The sequence below is a fragment of the Mercenaria mercenaria genome, chromosome 11 (assembly GCF_021730395.1).
Source record: "Mercenaria mercenaria strain notata chromosome 11, MADL_Memer_1, whole genome shotgun sequence".
Lineage (NCBI taxonomy): Eukaryota > Metazoa > Mollusca > Bivalvia > Venerida > Veneridae > Mercenaria > Mercenaria mercenaria.
This window is the reverse complement of record NC_069371.1, coordinates 51,377,037-51,394,961: the sequence shown is the minus strand read 5'-3', so window position 1 is coordinate 51,394,961 and position 17,925 is coordinate 51,377,037. Positions and strand designations below refer to the sequence as shown.

General features: G+C 35.5%; 1 protein-coding gene across 1 annotated transcript; it reads right to left on the bottom strand.

The window, feature by feature from the left end:
- Nucleotides 1–796: 796 nt before the first annotated feature.
- LOC128546585 (uncharacterized) lies at nucleotides 797–8,509 on the bottom strand. Its single transcript, XM_053517426.1, has 8 exons — nucleotides 8,348–8,509; nucleotides 7,263–7,334; nucleotides 6,838–6,890; nucleotides 6,386–6,435; nucleotides 3,639–3,748; nucleotides 3,310–3,378; nucleotides 1,287–1,473; nucleotides 797–942 (listed from the first exon to the last, which is right to left on the bottom strand). Exons 1-8 carry the CDS (start codon nucleotides 8,492–8,494, stop codon nucleotides 881–883), a joined length of 750 nt encoding a protein of 249 aa, XP_053373401.1. The 5' UTR covers nucleotides 8,495–8,509; the 3' UTR covers nucleotides 797–880.
- Nucleotides 8,510–17,925: the final 9,416 nt, after the last annotated feature.

Genomic DNA, 17,925 nt, shown 5'->3' with positions numbered 1-17,925 from the left:
TGGGAAACGCATGTGCCAATCAGTATGAATTTTTGAGTTACAGACCGGACAGGGAAAAGCCATTTTGACTATTGACCTCCACGTGTGACCTAAACCTTTGAGTAAGGGTTCTGGGACTTAGGGATGAAACATCGTCTTATTATGAGGAACATTTGTGTCAAGTCATATCAAATCCCCTGATGAATGACAAAGTTGCATACTTAACACAAATTTGAAATGAACAAACGAACGAGAGGATGACGGAACTGGGGCAGGGAAGGTGGCTAAAACTCTTCCAAGCACCTTTCGCACTACAAAAGAATTGCATTTTAGTTTTATTACAGCAATTCTATTTCAAGACAAGAGTTTGATTCGGATGCAAAAGTTATAGGAACAAAAAAGTAGTTTTACTAAAATAAAAGAACTTGTACAAAGTAAGAATATATTTCAAGAATGCATGTGATGCAAAGAGCAGGGAATCGTAACCGCCGAAAACAGTAACGCTCCAATCTGCATGCCAGATCCTTTAGAAGCAAATAATGCAACCAAGAAGAGCAATAGCAGACTCGGTTTGAATGAGTCTGTTCATTAGAGGAAATTAAAAGTGTGCAACACCTCTAAAACCCTCTAAGGCTTAAACGGAAGTCTATTATATATATGTTGAATGGACTCTATGCTCCCAAAGGACCAGAAAATATAACCAGTTTGGCAGACTATGATATATGGTAAATACTTTCACAGGAATGAAAAAAAAACATATCTATTTCTTATATAGTATTTTGTAGTAAAATTAGCTATAATGAAGATTATAAACTCCTCTCAGTACTACATGTCATGTTTTATTTTCTTATAGAAAAGAATATGAATGACATGCATACATGCAACAGCTCCTTTCTGATGTTTATGTAGGTTTGAGTGTCTTCATGTCAAACTTCCCGTTAATTGCCAGTTTAAACATCCGTTCTGAAAATGAAGTGTAGATGTTGGAAAAAAATGTAAAAATTTAAAGTGATTATGTCATGTTTTGCATTGTTATTTTACAAAGATTAATGTTACAGCTATTGTCCAATTACTCCTACTTTTGGTTATAGTCGCCCTATTGTACGTATATTCCCCGTAATATTTTTCTATTATAAATATGTCCATACTGGAGAATACATATCAGTGGTCACAATTCGGTCATTCAAACGGGTTTTTCCAGTTTTGATTTCAATTAAGAATAATTATCAAAGTTCACAACCATATCATGCAAAATCACCTGAACATCACGTTCAGCACACCTTAAAAAAGAAAAATGATACATGTACCGTTTAATTCTTTACATGTTCCGTAGTTACACCCGCCGTAGTCGCAGCATGAATGACATAGATCTGTTGATCGTTTGGCAGTGTTTCCGCAATAGGTAAGCCATGTTTCTCCAATGGGCGGCGCAGTGACGTTAGCCACACAGATCTTATAATATTCGTATGCTTGTTGCATGAGAATTCCGCATCGCTGAAGATATTAAAACGTATGAACAGACTTGGAAAAACTATGAAACCGAATAAAAAATGTTTTGACGCTGTTAAATTTATCTATGTTTATTACAAATACTCAGTAGGGGAAACTTCCCGTTCGGGGAACAATCTGTGGGTTTTCCCTACTTCCCGTACTGGAAACTTCGTACCAGATATAGTAACTTGCTTCCTATTCGAGAAGCAAAATCACATTTTTACAGTTTATTTCAAAAGGTATGGTGCAAAAGACTTTACATGGTATCATTAAATAAAATACACCATTGTGAGCCTGAGGTATTTTTCTACCGTCCAAAATGTTTTAAATGCACTAATAAAATTTCTGTTCAACTTTTTGGATTTCTGTGGTAGTTAAAATAAACATTGAAATTTTTATCTTTTCTAATGTGCTTTCCTTTCTCTTCTATGGACTTTGCTCAGTTTTGTTTATACGAGCTCTTACATAGTATTAGAACATTTCAGTAAATTTCCATAAATTTATTAGCAATTTAATGTAAATTATATATCTCAGTTTCCCGACTGGGAAGCCAAATTTCAAATTCGGGAAACTTTGAAATTTAGAAATTATATAAATGAATAAAAATGTAGGACATGTATAAAAATTTGAACGGTAGAAATATAGAAAAGTATCTCGGGCTCACAATGGTGTGTTTTATTCAATTATACCATGTATAATATTATGCACCGGCCTCCTGACAAAACAAAAACAAAGAAAAAATGGTATCTAGCAAATTACTATATTAAGTATCAAGTTTCCTACTCGGATAGAAGTGAAATCCCAAAGATTCTTTTCCGATCGAGAAGTTTTCCCTACTGTGTATTGTTTGAAACAGTAAAGTCGATTAAAGTAGGTAAGCCATACTTTTTGGACAATGACTTTTGTATAATCAAATAAATATCTTATTTTTGTGCATCCCCCACCCGCAATTTGTGCCATGCATTTCTTAAAAACTATTCGACCAAGCCAAGAGTCATCAAACCTCAGAGGACTGTTATTTTGCATAGGAAGTTGTGTGCCTGAAGTTTTCATTTGGATCTCGCATAGCTAGGTCAGATTTATTGCCTTGACATAGTCACAAATATGCGTAAAAAGGGGCCTTATCTCAAAAAGTATTTGAACTAGAATTATTACAGGAATATTATACAGCACGTGAAGTTGTGCTTCAAGGGTTTAATCAGAGATATTACTCGATCAGACAAGAGTTATAGCCCTTGACTTAGACAAAATGTGCAAAAAAGGGCATAAAAGTTTGTTTCTCAAACAGTATTTGGCTTAGAGTCATAAAATTTTAGGAGATTGTTATATAGCATATGAAATTGTGCACTTGGTGTTCTGTTTGGAATTTTAAACAACAAGAGTGCTAAAACGTTTGTATTTTATATGTCTTTAAAGTGTTTCCCCTAGAGTCATGAAACCATTTACAGTGGCAGGAGTGTGTGGGTGGATGGGCACCTGTGTCCTATGGACACACATATAGTATTCTAAAAGATATTTGTACGTTTCTGTAAAGTATAATATTTTCTCCATATGATAATGGTAGAGAAGATTGTTCAGATCTTTCATTATCTCATATTTATGAACAATTAAATACTGAGAAAACCATACATACTGAAAACCAATTCCATATATAGCCAATTAGTAAAAAAATGTATTCTTTACAAAAATAAGAAAATATTGAGATGTTATGTTACATTAAAAATTGAATGATGGACCCGTCCATTTTAGAAATTTAGCAGGCTAAAGGTTAAACACAAATACGAAGCTCAAATTGGCCGAGCATGCCTACTTACCGGCGCCTAGAGTTAAAAAACTTACCAGTTTGCTCATACAACCGTAGAAGAACGTGTCTGCGCCGCCAATGTCGGCCTGGTTGGCGTAACACATCTGAAGGTACAGCAAAACTCATTTATGCACGGAAACAGAATTGGAACTTTTTCCACTGGAAACAAAAGATTTTTTTCTTTTGATTTACAAGCACAATAAACAACAGGAAAATGATATATATTTTTATATTAAAAGTAAATTTCAAAATAAACAGTATCCAAGACTTTCTTCAACACTGGTGTTAATGAGAACAGAATTAAAGAAACAAAGCAAACTATTTGATACTGTAATGGGTATGTCTAACAACACTAAAACTGTACCTCGTTGGGCTGGCACGTGTCTAATGTGACACATTTCATTGGGTCCTTCACTTCAGATTGCACGGAAGTTCTGTGATCGCAAGAATAGCATTGAGACGAGTTTATAGTATCTGAAAAGAAGGCACAGTTCAATGTGAAATAGAAAATCGATTTAATCGGTTATAGTATTTTTAGTGTTTTTCTTTCTAAATTGTTTTGAAAGATTTGAGGTATAGCTACTTTAAAACAACAAATGTGTCAGTCCTATACTGGTTTCAATTCCTTGTATATCCAGTTAATACTAATTTATCGAAGAACAGTCGACTTAGGTATATTTTGTGTATGTATGTCTGATACATTTCATTGGGTCATTTACTTCAGATTGCTCGGAAGTTCTGTGATCGCAAGAATAACACTGACACGAGGTTGTATTATCTGAAAAGAAGGCACAATTCAATATGAAATAGAAAATATATTTAAGTTATAGTATTTGTACATTTTTTTCTTTCTGAATTGTTTTGACAGATTTGAAGTATAGCTGCTTTAAAAAAAAACAAATGTTCCAGTCCTATTCTTTGTATATCCAATTAATGCCGCACTCGCTCTCCTGCTAGCTACTGAGGCGGTTCGGAGTATTTATTAGTTTTGCTTTCGTCCCTCGATTTTCAAAGTGAAGTACATTTGACCAACTTCTTAACGATTGTTTTAAGTTCTTTTAATGAATCATTTCAAAAGGGAAATAACGGCTCTTATTGCGGTTGACTTAAGTGCGGCATTTGACACTGTCGACCACGACATTCTTCTACATGTCCTAAAAGCACAATATGGCGTCTTTGATACAGCTCTTCAATGGATAGACTCCTATTAAGGCCCCGTATTTGTAAGATTAATATCAACAATGTATATTCATCAGACCGCCATCTTGAATGAAGTGCCTTGGTCCGTGGCTGTATCTCATCTATGCTGGAACACTTTTTCATGTCATTCCAAAATCCATATAAGTCTACGGTTTTGCCGATGATCATATAGCAAATAAATACTTGAGACGCTATTAACCGATTCGTCCTACATCTGCTTCCGTAGAATCACAAGCGATCGGAGACCTTGAAAGGTGTGCAGTTATATTCAATGACTGGATGAATAGAAACAAACTTAAAATTAACACTTTCAAAACTGAATTTATGTTTGATAGCAGACCTCAATTGAACAAATGTTGTACAAGTTTCATTAAAATTGCTGGTGATGATGTCAAGCGTGAAAGCATAATTAGATACCTAGGTGCCTTTTATGACGAAACTTTGTTCTTTAAAGATCATGTAAATCGCAAATGTCGTACAACCATGTTGAATTACCTACGAATTAAGAAGGTCTGAAAATACTTAACAAAAGCAGTAACTGAAATTTTAGTATTGTCTCTAGTTATTTCACATCTGGATTATTGCAATGTCATTCTGTATGGTGTGTGTGTGTGTGTGTGTGTGTGTGTGTGTTCGGGTTTAACGTCTTTTTCAACAATTTTTAGTCATATTAACGACGGTGTCCACTTGTAGCTGTGAGCACAATGCCCAACTTAATAGTGCTGCCTCACTGGAATATCACGCCGTAGACACGTGGCATGATACCCCACCCAGTCACATTATACTGACACCGGGCTGACCAGTCCTAACACTATCCCCTTAATGCTAAGCGCCAAGCGAGGAAGCTGCTAGTACCATTTTTTTTAAGTCTTTGGTATGACGCGGCCGGGGATCGAACCCACGACCTCCCGCACTCGAAGCGGACGCTCTACCGCTAGGCTACCGAGGCGGTTTCTGTATGGTGTAGCTTACTGTGAGGTGCGTAAAATACAACGTAATCAAAATTGTGCGCAAGACTTGTCCTTCACAAGAAGAAATTTGACAGTCCTAAACCAGTATTGTATCACTCACAAAGGTTGCCGGTGAAAGCAAGAATTGAGTTCAAGATACTTTCTTTCATGTATAGCTGTCACACTGCCAGAGCACCTATGTATTTAAGAGAATTGCTTACAGAGTATATTCCTAGTAGTCATGGCTTTAGATCGTCTGAAAATCCTGAGTGTCGTTATGTTATTCCATACAACAAGTGCAAAACATTCAATGATAGAAATTTCTGTACAATTGGTCCAAAACTTTGGAATAAACTCCCGTTAGAAGTACGCAAAAGTAAATCACTTGTCATATTCAAAGAAAATTAAGACACTGTATATCAGAGAGTTCGCGGCATTGTTTTAATTTTTGATAACTGTTTATTGTGTGAAAACAGAAGGTGATAGTTTTTAAATTTTTGTAAAAGGTTTTACATTTCAACATTTATATTTCCAAGGTTTGTTTAATTAAACGCTCTTGTTGGTAAGGCACTATGGGTAAGGTAGTGTGTAGAATTTCTTTCTTAAATAATATATTATGGCACCATTAACCGGGGTTAATGCAGCTCGTCTGTGCCTACAATTTGATGCTTTAAGCACTGGTATTGGCAAGAAAGGTAAAATAACCTCAAGGGGAGGGTTGAGGGCATGAGCCGCATGACTATTTGTTACAATAAGGCTGTTATTATTTATTATTATTGTCATTATTAATATTTTTATAATTATTATTATTTTTATTATGTACTACGCCATTGAATATATCATTGTATAGAATAGGCGTTTAATCAAGTTATTCAGTTTTTCGGTTTCAGTTTCATTTCACGTATTAAAAGAACCAGTTCCAAGTGCGTTCAGGCGTTTGACTGTAGGGTAATTTTCTTACCATCTTTTATGCCACAAAGACGTTTGTTACAGTCCTCAAGACCACAACACCTGAAAAAAGATGTTTTTTCAGCTTTTTCAACATTTTTTATTTTTGCTTTTATTGGTTTTATAACTTTATTTATACTTCAACAAAATACTTCAACAAAATGCGCCTTTACTCTTGGCTGAAACATTTAGTGACGTCTTTAATGTAAACTTTAAATATTACTCGGCATCTTCAGCTCGCTTTACTGTGATATGATGATTACTGCAGATGGTGTCTGAAAAAGTTTGCCGTTATTTTTTTTTTCAAAAAACTATCCGCAGAAATTTGGGGAAAATTTCGACACTGAGGGGCACTTTGAACTAAGAGTGCAGTTGAATCTAATATTGTCATAATGACTACTTGACACGCTTTTTGCCGATTCTAGATACCAAGAAAAGATGGATATGATAGATAATGAGGACTACCTCGAGCAAGTTAATAGATCGCCTCTCCTTTTTCTTCCTGACTGGGAACATACCTAGAGGCAAATTATACGGAATTCAAAGGAATATGTTACTACGAGCCAGTTTACACTGGCGGAGTACAGTTCAACTTAAATATGTATTTAATTTTACATTTCATAGATTTTACATTTAATGTATTTGACAACAACAAAAAACCCAACACAAAATTTCCAAGAAATGACCATGTTCCAGCTTAATATATTTGATAGAGCTACTGAGAATTCAATTTTTCTATAATAATTTATACATCTCATTGTTCGAATATGTAGATATGCAAGATGTATATGATCTGGCAAAAGTACTTTTATTTTCTCGGCTGTTTCTTAGAAAATTTAACTTATAAATTTATGCAGACCTGTAAAAAATAAATGGAAAAGGATACTTACGTCTTTCGCTCTGCATCCACCAACGTACACTGTAGTAAGCTGATCTGTTATCCCCTCGTCCATGAAACAGTCCTAATGGAAAATAGATACATGTAATAGTCCTAATGGAAAATAGACACATGTTTCTGTCCTAACGAAAAACAAATACATGTTACAGTCCTAATGAAAGATAAACACATGACTAGAATAGACACATGTAACAGTCCTAATGGAAAATAGACACATGTAACAGTCCTAATGGAAAATAGACATATGTAACAGTCCTAATGAAAAACAAACACATGTTTCAGTCCTAATAAAAAACAAACACATGTTTCAGTCCTAATGAAAAACAAATGCATGTTATAGTCCTAATGAAAGATAAACACATGTTACAGTCGTAATGGAAAATAAGCACATATAACAGTCGTAATGGAAATTAAACACATGTTACAGTCCTAATGAAAAACAATTTATTTATTTATTGTGTTGGGTTTAACGTCGCACCGACACATTTATAGGTCATATGGCAACTTTCCAGCTTTGACGGTGGGGGAAGATCCCAGGTGCCCCTCCATGTATTATTTCATTACGACCGTGTACCTGGGTAGAATCACCGCCTTCCCGTAAGCCAGCTGGATGGCTTCCTCACATGAAGAATTCAACGTCCCGAGTGAGGCTCGAACCCACATCGATGAGGGGCAAGTGATTTGAAGTCAGCGACCTTAACTACTCGACCATGGAGGCCCCTTAATGAAAAACAAACACATGTTACAGTCATAAGGAAAGATAAACACATGTTACTGTCGTAATGGAAAATGAATATATGTTACAGTCCTAAAGATATAAATGTTTAACAGTCAGAAGAAAAATTGAGCAGAAGAAGAAGGACCGGAGGATAGATGGGAATAAGATGGATCAGCAGAAGATAGCAGCGGATCAGAAGAAGACATAACAGAAAGTAATTAAACGGAAAAGTTAATAAATGCGGGCAATTAGGGATTATGAAACGAAAAATCAAAACGTAGGTGGACAAGAATGGAGGGAGGAGAAAAGAGACATGGAGGACTTTTAAAGAAAATAATCTATGGATGCGCAACACTTACCTCCAAAGTACTGTCACATGTAACAAGTTTGTTACAGTCTGAAAGGGTGTTAGCTCTATTACATAGCCGACATCTTATCGAATTAGAGGATGTAGTGCCGCTGCTGGATGTTACAGCTGTTTTAAAGAAAGTCAACAACAACAGCATTAATTCAACAATCAGAAATATTACATCGCCTTTAGCTTAAGCACGTACGAAAATCAATCAAAACAGCTGTATATCATACCAGATTGTATTTTCTAAAATTCTGCCAGTAAGAAAACATGAGCGCAAGTTAACATTGCAGTTAAGTGCACACATGTAGACGCATACATTAATTTTCGTTACATAAATATTTAGGCCGCTTTTTAAAAAAATTAACCCTACTGTTGCCCTTGAATCAAAGTAAAAGACAAAAACACAACGATTTATTTTTATCTATAAGGTCAGACATTTAGGACACAATTTATTGGGAAAAAATATGTTATAGGTACTGGTTCATTAGCATGCTTTATAAGGGACTGGGAATATAAACTGTGCTTGAAAAGAAAATGTTAAGAAGCATGAAATAAAAATTCACAGCTGTGTTAAATACATACTTGAGAGCGCACATACTGATACAACGAAGATTGTGAGTTTATCTAAAATGAAAAAGACATAATTGAAGGTTAATTGTTTGATTCTGTCTAAAATCAAAATTCGAAATATTTTTCACCCAGTTAATATTTTTTCCACGAGTGGCGCATCCAAGAATAAAAATATGAAGCCTGGTGTTTACGGGTGAAAGATATTTCTATCTTATATATAACTATCTTTTATATAAAGAAACAAACTTTCTTTGTTTCCATGTCATTTCAATGCTTTTAATAAATTAAAATTGTACCGGTTTTACGTGCTATGTGCGTGACTTCACACTCATGACGTCACGGCGGGTGCATATCCGTAAGTTCATGACGTCACGGTTGGTGCATGTCCGTAAGGGTTTTTTTGCGTGTTTTTATATCAATGTATTTCTACTGATGCACAATTTGAGAAGAATTTTGATCAGTGATCACTCATACTCTTTTGCGTCGAGGTGACCTTTCGTAGTAGTGTATGAAATAAAAATCCCAGTGACGGTTACAAATATAATGCCCCATTTATTTACTGTATTCTATGGAAATAATGAAATAAAAATATAAAAACCGAAAAGCGTCTGTTCACGCGGTTCATTTAGAATTCCCAAAAACAAACAAGACTTACCTTAAGTTTGTGTTTGGTTGGTGTCCTATATAGTCATATTGTTATTGAAGGGATCAAATGGTAGGTGCACATCTGATTCCGGAAATAGCATGACGCGTTAGGATTACATCGTTAGCTTTTTTATTTAATTACGGTAAAATCTGCTGCAGACATCGAATGTGCAAATCCAAAGTTTGTTTTGCCATTCATATACGTACATATAACCTTCCAGATATGGGCTTTGTGAAAGCAAATATTAAATAAAAGCATAATAAGTGAAACTAATTTCGATGGTGTAATTGTTAAAAGTTGGAAAAAAACATGAATTGTGCTTTTAACACTGGCGTAGGAAAAATGTCAAAGTTGGAAGAGGGGAGGGGGAGCGGTCAGCCAAACATACCCGCATTCTCCTACAAAGTATTCAGCGGAAAAACGAAAGAAAAACATTCTTGAAAGCAGATATTATATGCAATCCAAACCAGTCCATCAAAATGCCGTCTGAATTATCCTTTCAATTTTAGATAAAAGTTCAATATAGTTTTACTTACACATGTCGGCGATTCCTTAATGAAAGAGAAAAGACACTTAGAATATTTAAATATCTATAAAAGATAAAAACTAGAAAGATATATAACAAGATACATTTCCATGCGTCGTAAGAACAAATATTCTTAATACGTTAGATATTAAAGTCATTTCTATTCTTATTGTTATTAATATTATTTTACTACGAATGCGGAAAGAAAGTTTCCCTTAAATTCAACCTTCTCCCTCAATGCATTGCATGAATCATTCAACTCATTTATTTTCTGAATGTTTCTGCGAATGCCGTATTAAGAACGAATTCGTGACCTGGACCGACCCATGCCATGACTTGTGACTTAGGTTTGCAAATTAGACTACATGATAACGTAATAATAGATCAAAATAATAGATTTATTCAAAACTGTCTAGCTAGAAAATAGCGTGTTTTTTTTCACTCTGCTGATTGTACAACGCTTAGTGAAATGGTAGGACGACAATTAGGCTATTCAAAAAGTTGAACCCGGACCTAATTTTTAACAACTTTGAAGGCAACTTATATACCAAAATGTTCGTATAGGTCTGAAGTTTATCAGGCTGCTGGCATAAATTGGCATACACGGTTGCGGTCTGAGAAATCAAAGATTTCGTCCAGGAGGGCCTTCTCACGGCTATGTAAACACTACCGAGTAAGAAGTACTCACAGTGCCGTGAACACTACTTAGTGAGCAGTACTCAAGGTTCCATGAACACTTCTCAGTGAGCGGTTCTCAGGGCGCCTTGAACTATACTCAGCAGTACTCAATGTACCGTGAATACAAAAAATTGAGCTGTACTCACGGTATCTCTACTATTCAATAAGCAGTACTCACCGTACCGTGAACACGTGAACAATATTAATGAGCAGTACTCACCGTGCCGTGAACACTATTCAATGAGCAGTACCCACCGTACCGTGAATACTATAAATGAGCAGTACTCATCGTGCAGTGAATACTACTCAGTGAGCAGTACTCACTTTACCGTAAACACTATTTATAAGCAGTACTCACCGTGCCGTGAGCACTACTCAGTGAACAGTACTCACGGAAATGTGAACACTACTCAGTAAGCAGTACTCAAGGTGTCGTGAACACTGCTCTATGAGCAGTACTCCCAGTACCTTGATCTCTACTCAGTGTGCAGTTCTCACGGTAATGTGAACACTACTAAGTACTGACAGTGCCATGAACACTACTCAATGAGTAATTCATACCATGCAGTGAATATTTTTCAGTGAGCAGTACTTTAACAGTACTCACGGTTATGTAAACACTACTCAGTGAGAAATTCTAATGATAATGTGAACATTACTCAGTGAGCAGTACTCACGGCACTGGGAATACTACTAAGTGAACAGTACTCATGGTGTCGGGAACACTACTCAGTGAGCATTACTTTTGATGAAAGAAACCATTTTAATCGTTAAAATGTGGTGTTTAGTTTTGCTGTTTGGAAAATGTTAGATAGACGATAGAATAACACAAATGATATGATAACCTCACAAAATTCTTGCCTTGCTACTGTTCGCCGACCGTCTTATTTTTAAGAAATTTCTTGTTTATGTATCCGTTAAATTCTGAAACACTGAATAATACTGAACACTACTGTATGAGCAGTACTCACAGTACCGTGAACACTATAGATAAAAATTGCTTTCCGCGCCCTGAACACTAGTCAGTGATCAGTGCTCAAGGTAATGTGAAATAAAAAAAAAAAAAAAAAAAAAAGGTAATGTGAACACTACTTAGTGATCAGTACTCAATGTCCCGTGAACACTACTAGATGATCAGTGTTCTGTGGAAAAGTACTCTGTTATAAGCAATGATCACTGAAAAATTGAAACCCCAGTACACTTAGAGTCTTTTCAACTGAACATTCTTCAACACTCGAAAAAGAGACACCGTTGTAAAATATATGTTACCGTGCGACAACATACATGCATTACAGGATCGATGCCCATTTCCCTAACGAAAAGAAGTGAGAACTGAACACTAAGTAGAGATCACGGCTAACAGAATAGTGTTCATGGCAAAGTGAGTACATATCACTGAGAAGTGTTCACATTACCTTGAACACTGCTCACAAAGTGTTCACGGCACGGTGAATAATTCTTATTCATAGTATTCACGGTACGATGAGTTCTGCTCATTGAGAAATGTTTACGGCACCGTGAGTACTACTCACTCAGTAGTGTTCACCGTACGGTGAGAACAGTTCACGGCGCCCTGAGAACTGCTCACTGAGTAATGTTCACATTATCATTAGAACTTCTCACTGAGTAGTGTTCACATAACCGGAGTACTTCTCACTGAGTAGTGTTCACGACACAGTGAGTACTGCTCACTGAGTAGTGTTCACATTATCAATAGAACTTCTTACTTAGTTGTGTTTACATAACCGTAAGTACTGTTAATTAAGTAGTGTTAACGGCACTGTGAGTACTGCTAACTGAGAAATGTTCACTGCACGGTGTGTACTACTCATTGAGTAGTGTTCATGGCACTGTCAGTACTGCTCACTGAGTAGTGTTCACATTACTGTGAGAAATGCACATTGAGTAGAGAACACAATACTGCGAGTACTGCTTACAGGGTAGTGTTCAAGACACTGTGAGTACTGCTCACTGAGTAGTGTTCACGACACCGTGAGTACTTCTCACTGAGTAATGTTCATATTACTATTTCTTCATACGCCTTGTTTAATAGTTGACGATAACCTATCCCAGGATGACAAAAATGTACCTTAAACAATGCGTATGAAGAAATAGTTTATATATGGCATCTTTTTTATGTCTAAGCAATTGACATTTAAACCAAATATGATTATGTAATTTTTGGAAAATAATCTTTTTCAGCTCTTTTAAAACCGGTTTATAAGACTCTAAAGTATGTCAGTGCAGTGACATCGTCGAAACGTTTTAAAACCGTTTTACAGTGTTCTATCAAGGTGCATATATTTCAAGTTCTGCAAAAATATACCCTGTTTTTTTGTATGCAAATCTTTGCTTGAGGCAATATTCGCTCAATAGTTGAATAGCATTGAAAACCTGTCTATGAATAAAACGACATTATCCGTGTCCATGAATGTACCAAACAATTACCATAAATGAATCAAATATGTAGCTATTCTGATGTTCTGATCTCACAATCGATAAAAAATCCCAATCATTCGAGGAATACAAACATAAAATAGAACTAAAAAATGACCACAACATTTGTTTTTCATACCTGCATAACTTGAGGAAGAAAGTTAGACACATGTATCAAAATGTATCAACTTCTTTAAGCACTTTTCTGTTTACCTGTTTGTAATGCGCATATAAAGTCACATCAGTAAGAGTACCTTTTACAACAGTGTTACTTTAAAATATCAATATATCAATCTTTTGACATACTGTCTTACTTTTAAATGTATGAAGTTAAAGGTTTTACAATTCATGAAAAGTGTGTTGCAATAATTCTACTAAACAATGTATGCCAGCAGCTTATTTCATAAAAAATGAATGAAGAAAATCTTAGATTTTACAAAAAGCATCTTTTTTTCATTTTACGGCGGCCATCTTGAACGCCGAATTTGATTTCTCAGCTCGCCAACATTTCTGTCAATCGGTGCCGGCACTTTAAGAACCTATAAATATTACGAACACTTCGGTATATAACATGCCTTGTTAAATATAGGGGCTTAGTTATCCATATAAATAGTTGACTTTCTTGGCCGAAGTCAACCTTCCAAAATGTCAGTCAGAAAATTGATGAAAATGATAAATATAAAAATGATAAGAAATTACAAATAAATGTAATAAAGACCTATATAAATACCAGCATGTATCAATTTTCAGAAAGAACTAAATGCGGCCTGCGTATCACATGAATAAGAGTGTGATTATAGTCTTTTAGGTACAAAAGTGTCTTCCAGACCACTTTTGTAATTATTTGCGAAGAATAAACGAACCAAGGAAACCATTTAAATTGTTCAAGTGTAGTGTTTAGTTTTGCTGTTTGCAAAACGTTAGATAGATGATAGAATAACATATATGGTATGATAATCTCACAAAATTCTTGCCTTGCTACTGTTCGCCGACCGTCTTATTTTAAAGAAATTTCTTGTTTATGTATCCGTTAAATTCTGAAACACTGAATAATACTGTATACACTTCTCTCTATTTTTAACTTTTCGTGTTTTAAAATAAAATAAAAAAGTAAATATTTAGAATAAAATATTACCGTCTGTATTCTTTCAGTGCCGCCAGTGAACTACATATCTTATCTTCTATGCGTAGAGTGTCCTAGTTATATATATGAGGTAGAACATGCGTCTCTTCACACAGATAAGACAACAGTCCATGTACAAGTTTGTATGAGATTCAATAAAAAATGAGAAAAGTCCATTCTTAATTCTCCTGCAATTCTCGCATTTGTTTTTGCATTGCCGTAACATAAACACGACATTGCAAGCTTATATGTGTATCGTGCGATAAATGCGCGAAATTCCATTTTCATTTATGGTGCGATTTTTGCATTTTAATTGTAATGCGATAATGTAAAAGGCGATGCTCCAAATCTACATTCTTTGTCTGTCCTAATTTGTTGATTTGTTTTCCACTACATAAAATAATGCGAAAACGCGACGGCACTTATTCCTGACTAGTCTCTTCAGAAATGTGTATGTATTGTTTCCTCTAATTTTTTTGAAGACTCGGTCAAGCATTGCAATTAGATCATTGCTTCAAGCTTCTAATGAGTTCATGAAGTGCTGATATTCTCTACAAGGAAGTGTAAAATAAATAATATTCAGGTATTAATGTCGCTCAGATTTAGTTCTATAGATAAGTTATCTTCAGACCCAGTTTGAACTTAAATCACGACAGAACTTTGCTGAAATACATTAGGGGCAATATTGCAGCTTTTTGGTGGTATAATGACTTTGTGACTGAAAATAACTCCCTTATCAAGCGTAAATAATGTGGAAAACATTCAATTTTACTGTGATAGAAGTCCGCTTGTGCCGGTGCTAGGGGCGTGATGGGTGTTGCAATTCGTATTTCGTTACCTTTCATGAACAGACTCAATCAAATATTTTGCTTGGATGGGTTTTATACATCCAAAGGATTTTCTCACAAATTTTATTTATTATGTTGTTCTGTAACGATTCTTCGGGAAAATGTTACAAGATTTAAATCTTGTATGCTCTGTTTAACATATTAAGAATATACTGACTCAGGAATCCTAAACATTTTGGAGACGGTAGCAAATTGACCTCGGGTCAGGTATAGGATGGTTTTCCCGTGACATTTTTAAAAGAAGTGACATGAAATGAGCAATTTCCAAACATCCTTCATTTAGCTGGAAGAAAGATTCAGAATTTAAGTGTTGTCCATTCTCGTAATGACGATGTTAATTTTCCAATAAGCTATTGACAGAAACATGCTAATTTAAATATTTAATATTGAAACATTTAATGATTATCTGAGCAACGAACTATACGCATTCAGAAATTTCATTCTTTATTTTGCCAGTATGATTTGAGCCATGCCATGGGAAAACCAACATTGTGTCTTTGCGACCAGCATGGATCCAGACCAGCCTGCGCATCCGCGTAGTCTGGTCTGGATCCATGCTGTTCGTTTTCAAAGCCTATAGCATTCAGAGAAACTGTTAGCGAACAGCATGGATCCTGACCAGACTGGTCTGGATCCATGCTGGTCGCCGCAAACCCACTATGTTGGTTTTCCCATGGCACGGCTCATTTATTGATATCAAATTTACAAAAACTTTGAAGCTGATACGTCCTCGATCTCTATACTGTGTATTCCTCTTGATACAGTTCTAATATACGAACTGAGTGAGGCATAGTATGCAGTCTTCTTCTAAGGAGACTTAATCTATCAACTGACTCCAGAGACCTCAATTTATAAACAGAATATTTGTCTATAAAATCGGTATAAGGTATTAGCCGATTCTAAGGTGCGTCCGGGGCTTTTATAGTATGTATTACTCTTTAAAAGAGGCCACAAATGTATAAGCTAACTAAGTGATGCGACATTAACTTCAACACTGCATACTTCTCTTCATTGGAAACCTAAAGCCCCAGGCGGCCCTACCGACACAATGTCTGGAGGTAATGCATTCCAATCACGTGTGTTCTTGGGGAAAACGATTCCTTCCTGTTGTCACACCTGAATGATGGAACTTGAAGAAATGCTCATGCCCGGTTCTAACATATGTGTATTCGCGGATATCACAAGTTTATCAGTTTTATCCATTGCTACCATAACATAATGTATTTAATAGATCATACATAACCGTACTTCGTGTCGGAGTGTTTCAAGAGATTTCTACTGAAGATGTGTTATCATGTCTGAAACACTAGACCTGTTTCCGTGCTGAAGAACGTATCCCTTAGCCTGGCTTTGAAGTAGTTCAAGTCTTTGAATATTGTTCTGGTGGTATGGGACCCTAACGGAACTGTCATACTGTACTGTAGGTCGGACAAACACCATGTAAGCATTCTCCTTCACTTTGGCGGCACCATTGTTTAAGTATCTTTTTCTCAGAATCCCAATCTTCAATATGCCTTATTGTATATTTTATTTATATGTTCATTCCACCTAAGATCTGATGTTATATTACAACCTAGATATTTAACTTACTACACAGATTCCAAAGTATGTCCATGTAAAGTATACTGATATTTGATGGATGAACGTTTGTGAGTATTAATGATAACGTTACACTTTTCCGGATCCAAACCATTTTCCACTTGCTAGTTGATCCATATCAGATTGTAATGTTTCCGAGTCCGAAGTAGATGTTATCGTCATGTATGCGATAGTTTCATCTTCAAAAAAGCCTAAGTCTGGATGTTTATATAAAGATAAACTTGGCCCGAGAACATTTCCTTGATTCCGCATTTACTGTGTCAGAGAAAACTCCTTTGACAATAACTGATTGTTAGCGATGTTCCAAGAAACTCTTTATCCAAGTATTAAATTTTCCGCGAATTCTATAATGATAAAACTTATCTACTAGTAAGGAATGGCTCACTTTATCCTTACTATTCATTATAAAAATCATTACTTAAACGTCAGTTTGTTTTCCATATTCTATGTTTCTAATTATATCATCCGCAAATTCTATAAGCTGCGATTTGCAAGAACGACCGCGATGAAATCCATGTTGGGGCGGGTAAAGAATGTTATTTCTATCCGCATGGTTCATTATACGACTGGTAGCTGCTATATGTTCAATTATCTTACAACAAATGCTAGTTAGTGACACCGGACGATAAATTTCTACTGTATAACGTTGACCCGTCTTGTAGATAGGTAAAACATGGGCTTTCCTCCAGTCATCTGCTATAACTCCTGATATAAATGATTTTATGATTTTTACGAAAAGTACATGGAGAACTGGTACAATTTCATGAGAAAGTTTTTTCAGTAAGCTGGGTTTCAGATTATCTGGCCCTGATGCTTTATAAGGGTTCAAATTTTACAATAGTTTTTCAATACCATTACACGTTATGTATAAATCTGGGCAAGCCGGAAAAAAACTCCTTGCATATGTTCACTACTTTCAAATTCAGATCTCTACACATCTGTTTTCAGAGAAAATGCTGACGACTGAAACTGTTCATTAAATATGGTATTGTTTTCCTAAAGGATCAGAATGTAGAATGCTTTTATGTTCCAGCAGTGTTATCCCGTTAGTGTCCGTTTCCTTATGTTAAATATATATGTCCAGAAACATTTGATACTGTTCTGTTATCTTTTCACAATGTTTTCGGTGTAACTCCAATATACCCTACGTAATTCA

What these genes read in the sequence shown, in the direction of transcription:
- LOC128546585 (XM_053517426.1), bottom strand. Translation starts at nt 8,494, where the DNA reads ATGCTGTTGTTGTTGACTTTCTTTAAAACAGCTGTAACATCCAGCAGC. An exon ending in GTGGATGCAGAGCGAAAGAC is followed by an intron (nt 6,891 to 7,262) that starts GTAAGTATCCTT and finishes ATTTGCCTCTAG; the next exon opens with GTATGTTCCCAGTCAGGAAG. An exon ending in ACGGTTGTATGAGCAAACTG is followed by an intron (nt 1,474 to 3,309) that starts GTAAGTTTTTTA and finishes TAATATCTTCAG; the next exon opens with CGATGCGGAATTCTCATGCA.